General features: G+C 42.4%; 1 protein-coding gene across 1 annotated transcript in view; it reads right to left on the bottom strand.

Annotated features, from left to right (window-relative positions):
• LOC147031470 (endothelial PAS domain-containing protein 1-like) overlaps positions 1 to 7,500 on the bottom strand; it is a 109,947-nt gene that overhangs the window by 62,494 nt on the left and 39,953 nt on the right. Inside the window, exons 6-8 of the mRNA XM_085863703.1 lie at positions 3,959 to 4,143; positions 2,993 to 3,099; positions 1,293 to 1,431 (exon numbers count right to left, since the gene is read on the bottom strand). Of these exons, the coding sequence (XP_085719829.1) occupies positions 1,293 to 1,431; positions 2,993 to 3,099; positions 3,959 to 4,143 (431 nt within the window). The remainder of the gene's footprint in view (positions 1 to 1,292; positions 1,432 to 2,992; positions 3,100 to 3,958; positions 4,144 to 7,500) is intronic.

Raw genomic sequence — 7,500 nt, 5'->3', positions numbered from 1 at the left:
AAAGAAAACCACATGTTTGAGAGTCACCCGTAGAGATTCTACCGGATATTGGGGAAACAAAAGCAGAATGTGCCAACTCCCAGTGAAAAAGAAAAGCGAGAAAAATTCTGGATAAGGAAATTTTTTTAAGATCAGAAAGAACATCACAAGGAAGCGGAATGGATCCCAAAACTTGGAAAAGAAGAATCAACACCTCGAGGAAACTCCCCCAGCGAGTATTGCTGAAGAGGAATAATGAGAAAACAGCTTGGGACAAAATAAAATGCCAAACTTGATAAGCCCATTCCCAGATGGAATTCCAGATTTCTGGCTAAAACAACTTGATGCTCTCCACAATCACTGCGCCAAGACATTTCATGAACCGTTTCCGAGAGGAAAAGGGAGTTCATGAATGGCTCGTGGAAGGTAACACATTTGTCATCCCAAAATCTGAAGAAACGCAACTTCCTCGCAAATACCAGCCAATAGCATGCCCACCTCTAACGTACAAACTTCAAACCGGAATCGTTACACAAATGATGTCCCGTCACCGAACTCAACAAGGACGTTTGGAGGCGGAACAAAAGTGATGTCGGAGACGTTATGGAACAATTGACCACCTACGACTGAACAGGACCGAAGTTGAAAATGAGAAGAAGTGCGTGCGTGTGTGCGTGTGCGTGCGTGTGTGCGCCTTACATGAGCTTCTAAACCGCTGGACGGAATGAGTTGAAATTTTGCGGTCGTGCTGTGTTTCGCTCAAGGTGTGGCATTTGCAAACAGATCGAACAAACAGCTTCGGCTTCAATACTGGTGATGGAAACAATGGGGTAGCTTAAGGCTTTTGGGGTGTCAAAGGCATTGACTCTGCAGTTGAAATTTGGTGCTTGTACTTGGGGTGTGCCCGGGAAGGTTTTAGGTGTTGAAAATTCAGTCACGGGGGTTCGGGTTGTGCAACACATAATAGAATCCCACCCCTCCCCTCTCCCTCTCCCTCGCCACTCCTATAGGGAGTGGGTGGTTCTAGTTTCTTCAATTTAAATACATTTTTAAGGACTTAGTACTCAAATAATAAATATCAAAGTTGAATGCGGTGAAACCATTTTTTTTTTTTTAAACGTGCCTCTCAGGCTTGTGGTGAAGAATACACATATGTGACATGCAGGACCAGCACTTTAGGAGTCCAGATTCTATTTGCATGCATTAGAACATTCGTAGACAATATACAAGGTAGCAGGACAGCTGTCTTTTTGGGAAAAAGCATCAAAGGGTGTTCTTCACTAGGTGGTGTAGTAAGGTGAGCATCAACAGACCTGACAACGTGGTTGAGACAGATGATACACTGAGGTCGTTTGCCGCATATCAAGGTGGCCTGAGTCTGCAACCACACATAGCCGCCAAGTTTGGCCAGAAGCCTATACAGACCGGTCTCTACCTGACCCAACCTGAACACTGGAAGGAGATCATGGGGGAAAGATCCACACAAGTCAGGAAGGTCCTAAAAATCACTTCATTCTTTTAGAGCCTATGAATTATGAGGTCCTTATGCCTGTTGAAATTAAATGTTCAGTGGATTCCAAAACATCCTGAAACAAAAGTAAATAATTTTTTTTTTCTGTTCAGTCAGCATTGATAATTTTTGACTTAATTCCATGGCATTAATTAAATTGAGTCTGTTGCAAATGAAATTGCTGGGAAAAATGCAATTATTTAAGGTTGTATTGTGTTATGGCATGACGGGATAGCTCAGAGGTACACAGACTCGCAGTCGAGCTGTGTCGTCTGGGTTAAAATTTCGACCCAGCTATAAATCACAACCCTGGTGGTCTGTATGCAGGGCGATGCACCAATGTGTGCGCCATCCATCAGAAGGACATTAAGCTGGAGGACCCTTCTACCAGCACTGATGATTAAAAAAAAATAAGCCATTCCTTTCACACCATATGGCACATCGGGCTGCTGATGCAGTTGAATTGGCAAAAGGGCACAATCCAGGAGGGATCACCACTCCGCTGCAGATTACTCGATGACTTATTTCCTTATCGACTTAATTTTCAGAGCTGGGACTCAATTTGACGACCTCAGAAGGATGACAGGCAGAGCCAACCCCACCTGGTATTAATTCAACAGCCAAGGGGGATTTGAACACGGTATCCGAGGATCCCAAGCCCACCACCCAAACCATTAAGCCAACACCAGGCATCGAGTCAACCCACCTGATGTTAATTAATTTCCCGACATGGACTCAAACTCAAGTCCCTAAGATCTTAAGCCAGCCACCTCAGCCGTTAAGTCAACACCAGGCTACACTGTTGATCGGTGGACGTTAAAGATCCCATGGTGACTTTTGTAAAAAAGGAGGCGAGTAATCGCCGGCACCCTGAACAAATTACTAATTCCTGCACCATCAGTTAAATAGCCTGGGACAGATTGGTGATCTTTTCCAGGATTGGTTCTAACCTTGAAACTTGTCTCGACGAGCCGTGAAGGCCCTGAAGCTCCATCAATTGTACGGGCTCAATTATTAACACGATGTTAAAGTTGAAAAATCTTTGGCACCTAAAATATAAGCACTTGTCCTGATCCTAAATTAAACATGGACGCAATGTTTGGGTAAACACTTCTCATCATTTTGGAGGAGGAGGTAGCAATGGATTTCTTTCCATGAAATTTGAACTGTTGTACTACCTTCAAATTCTTGAAAAAGTCTGTTACTGTGCCCCAGTAACTGTAAAATGATACATTTTGAAGCCAAATTAAATGTGAAAACAATTCACAACATTTCTTTCTCTGACACCCGACCATAGGTGAAAGTATTCCAAAATTTTTTTAAAAGAAGGATGTTTTACAGACATTCACCTCCAGGAATGTAAAATTAATATAGAACTAATGCAGAGACCACCAAACAACTTTAAAAGTTTTTCACAAAGGATAAAGAATCAATGATGAAGTCTCAGCTACAGGGGGAGCCTTCATCATGCCAGAAGGACCTTTCTCAGGTTACATAACATACGCTGCCGGTGGCATCGAGCGATATGCTCCGAGTCAAAAGCATGGTAGAACTCGTACATGGAACGTCCCATGAGCTCAGCTGGCTCATAACCCAGCAATCCTGCTACCCTGCACAGAGGGAAGAGAGGGAGAGAGAGGAGAGGAAGAGGGTGAAGAGGAGGCTTGGGGAGGCTGAAAACACTAATATTAGGACTAATAACATTCGTAAAATCACTCCCAAATTAAGGCATGCATGATTTATTTTGATAAGCTACTTCTTCTCCAACTCTACCAGTTATAAGAGGTGAGGACCATACGTTGACCAAACCATTCCTCCACCTCCCCGTCCTCAGCCAACCACTCGCCAACCACCCCCACCTTTTTGATATCCCTCCTCACACAATCCTCCCATCTCAACCGTGATCTACCTCTTTTCCTCCTACCTTGCTCCCTCAACCTATCCGCTCTCTTTGCCATTCTCTCTTCCCCCATCCGCACCAAGTGCCCAGCCGATCTCAGCCGGCTTTTTATCAATCTCCCCATCAAGCTCATTTACACACCAATCTCCTCCCTGAGTTCATCCATCCTCCTCCTATCCACCGTGTTCACTCACACAATCCTCCTGAACCAGTTGTCCTCGCATGATTTTGCCAATAACTTCATGAATTGAAAGGGTAAATGTGGTCCTTTTCTGGCTTTTTTTTTTAGTTCCCTGTGATGTAAACGGGAGCAATCATCCACCGCCAGACTTATTATTGTTGAATGGGTAGACTCATTGGTGAACTGACAATTTGCCCCAAATAAAGAAGAGCAATTTGTGGCTCAGATTTGCTTTCCAAGTCTCCAATCAAAATAAGACTTTACTTCGTGAGAAATCGCACTTCACACGAAGCATCAAACTTCCCCTGTTCACCCACCCCCATCCCTCCCACCAAGACCGGCGCAATCTTTACGGAACAAGTTATGAAACTTGTTTTTAAACATCCACCTTTTGTCAATGTAGGTAAGACACATGTCGGGGTTGTGGTGGCTGAGGAAGCTGTAGGGATCAAGTGGTGTTTCCAGGTTTACTGGATGCTGAATTGGGCAGCAGAGGATCAGAAGACAGGACCTGCAGCCAACTTCATGGACGGCTTTTTGCACAGCCTTTGCATGACCCATGCAATGCAGAACCTAATAAAAGGTAAATTTCTCCATTATGTTCAAGAACTCCTTTAAATATACAAAACTAGAACAACAACCTTTGACGTCACCACGTCGCCATTATACCTCTGCCCACATTGTTACATCATAATACATACTTGTATCAAGTTTGATTTAAATCCCTGAACCTACATTTAAAATATTAAATAATTCTGTCTCACAGACAATGCATCCGATCAGGTTGAAATTTAAAAACATATATTCCACGCGTCTCCTCGGTCATAACTGTGACGTTTCACATCGATCGATGAAGCGGTTCAAGAGAAAGATTTTAAAAAGAATTTCGTTCAAACCAATATGGCTGCCAGACCATGTGACCTATTAATTATTTGTGAACACACTAGTATCCCCAAGGCTTGGGGAAGATGTTAGTGAAGTTTCCCCTTTATCTGGCAAGCTGTTCTGGAGAAGAAGATTTAAAAACGTTTATTCTTCAAAAAAATCATAGCTGCCAAATCATGTGACCTATGATATCATAGGTGGAGAACTTTTTGTTCCTCGTGGATAGGAGATCATACCTGTAAATGTTTCGCCTCAATCTGTTCAGCCGTTACAGAGAAGAATTTTTTTTGAAAGTTTTATGTTAAAAACAATATGGCCGCCGAACCACGTGACCGATGATGCCATCAATTTTTTTTTCCAATTACAATTTAACCCGAGTTGACCCTCAAAAAAATTCATACTGATCGGATAGTATTTGACAAATGCAATTATGATGTCATAACGAAGCCACGTATGACATCATCAAAAAAAAAATCACACTTGTTTCCCTTGGGTTGTGCTGCGCAGATGCCAAGTTTCAATTTTTCCCATGGAGGTGGTTTTGCAGATACAAAGGTCAAAAGTTTTTCTTTTTTTTCCCAAAATGGCTGCCACATCATGTGACCTATGATGTCATAGTTATAAAAAAAAACATTCGACATGAGTTGTCGCATCTATGTTGAAAATTTCGTTAAATTTCTATGGTGAAAACCAAAACCATGCCGCCCCGCTTAGATATAACCCCACTTCGATCGGACACCTGACCCACGATGCCCTCTTTATTAGATCAAATTCAGAATGGGTGGCCGATCACGTCTTTGGAGTTTCGCGTTGATCGGTCAAGGTTTTTTGTCCAACATGGCTGCGAGGCCACGAACATGTGACCAATGATGTTGAAATTTTCAATAAGTATTCCCCATGCCGAGTCGATCATATTAAAAAATATATATTGTTTCTCTGAAACTGATTAGCCTTTTGATGGGAGGCTTTGTAGAGATGATCCACTACTGTTGCTGCGAATATGTTATTTAACAATGACCTCATCAGTCACGTGATGTGGTAGCCACATTGGTTTTAAATAAATAATTAAACAATTATTTCTCTGAAACCATTCAACCTATCAATACGAAACTTTGCAGTAATGATCCACTGCGCTTGCCACGTACATTTGACTGAACCATGACATCATCAGTCATGTGGTGTGGCAGCCACATTGGTTTCAAGGAAAAGATTTAAAAATTATATTTCGGGAACTGCTACAGTGATTGATGTGAATCTTTGCAGTTGTGATCGACTGCTCTTGCTCCATGTAACGCAGCGTGCTTGATATTGATCTATTAAGCAGCTTTGGAGAAATGGGTTTTTTTTAATTTTGGGTTTTCAAACTAACGTGGCTGCCAAACCACATGGCCGATGGGATTGAAAATTTGGACTCTGCCCAGGATTGGGTAGAGGATCACAAAAGTGTGAAGTTTCGTTTTGATCGGATAAGATTCATTTTTCTATCCACACCACGTGGCCTATGACGTCATAATTATCATTTTAAAATTCTGCATGAGTAGTTGCATCTATGGTGAAAATTTAGTGTCAATCGAATAAGCGGTTGCGGAGAAAAGAGAGAAAATGCGCGCGGATGTACATACGGACAGACGGACGGACGAACAACCCAAAAATATAATTCCACCGGCGACTTCGTCAACAGAGGCATAAAAATAATGACATGAGATGAGATGAGATGAGATGACATGAGATGAGATGTCCCACAGTCTTTACAGAGCGTCGGTACTGCCACAGCAATTTCTTGGCAAGGGTTATTTATGCTGGATGGTTTCCCGTTGCCTTCCTGGCAGTCACTGAAGGGCAGGAATTTGGAATTTGTTCAGGGTGCTGGTGATAGCTCAGCTACTCTTCGCAAAGGACACCAAGCTAACCTTTCATACGTCAGGCCTTGTACCACCCAATGCTATGTCTTTGACATCCACCAACTAATGTCAGCAGGTGGGTTTCCCATTTAACGTCCGTCTGTGGGATGGCACATGCTGTTGATGAATCACTCTGCCTATGAAACACCAGGATGACAGTATATTATCTGGGTCGGGATTCAAACCACAGCTAAACGCCTCTTCCACAATCGTTCATGATGGCATAAGTGCTCTTCTAATCATTAACAGCTGTGTTTAAGTCCTATAAAACACTTTTCCCTCTCTCATCTCTTTCACAAGTCTTTCTTAGATGGGCAACTTCATTCCTCTTGGAAATTTGCAAACATCACTCTTATCCTGAAAAAAAAATGTTCCAAAACTCATAAAATTCTCTGACCCTCAATTACAGTCCCATCAGCCTTTTCCCCATCACAATCAAAGTCATGGAGTCCATCACTGCAGCTGACCTCAGGCAATATCTAACTCGTGAATTTCTGACAACCAGTTTGGCTTCTGACCTGGTCATTCCACAATTCGATATGTAACTCCTTCTGACACAGCTGTGGAAGGATGCCCTCAGCCACAAGCAAGAGGTTTGGACCACATATCTGGATATCTTTAATTTCAAACTTTCTGACATCCAGCTTTGATTTGGAAGTTGTATTCTTTTGGTATCCAGGTCCTTCTCTTGATGAAGGACACCGTGGGATCTTTAACTGCTCAAGTCATCGTCTGATATTTGTCTATGTTCAGAAACAGTGGGTGACCCTTGGTGGTGTCCACTCCCATGATTTCCCCCTTTAAGCTGGGGTTTCACAAGGCAGTGTCTTTAGACCTAGATTATTCTTGATCTGCACGATTCTCCTGAAACCCAACTTTACTATCCTCCAGTGACAACACACAATGTCATAAAAGCGTGAACAGAGAATCGGAACATTAATGAAGACCACCTGAAAGGTGTAATCAATGCATTGGACTAGATAACTTCATAAACGGTGTAATTATACGATTTTATTACCTCCGCCACCGAAGGTGAAGGAGGTTATATTTTCACCCCTTTTCTGTCTGTCTGTTTGTTTGTTTGCTTCTCTGTGTATGGGATATCTAAAAAAAAAGTTGTGAACAGATTCCGATGAAACTTGGT

This window comes from Eptatretus burgeri, chromosome 2 (assembly GCF_056783735.1).
Source record: "Eptatretus burgeri isolate ZD-2024b chromosome 2, Ebu_testis_v1, whole genome shotgun sequence".
In the NCBI taxonomy this organism is placed as follows: domain Eukaryota; kingdom Metazoa; phylum Chordata; class Myxini; order Myxiniformes; family Myxinidae; genus Eptatretus; species Eptatretus burgeri.
Note: the sequence above shows the minus strand (reverse complement) of the source record. Positions and strands in the feature narration are given on the sequence as shown.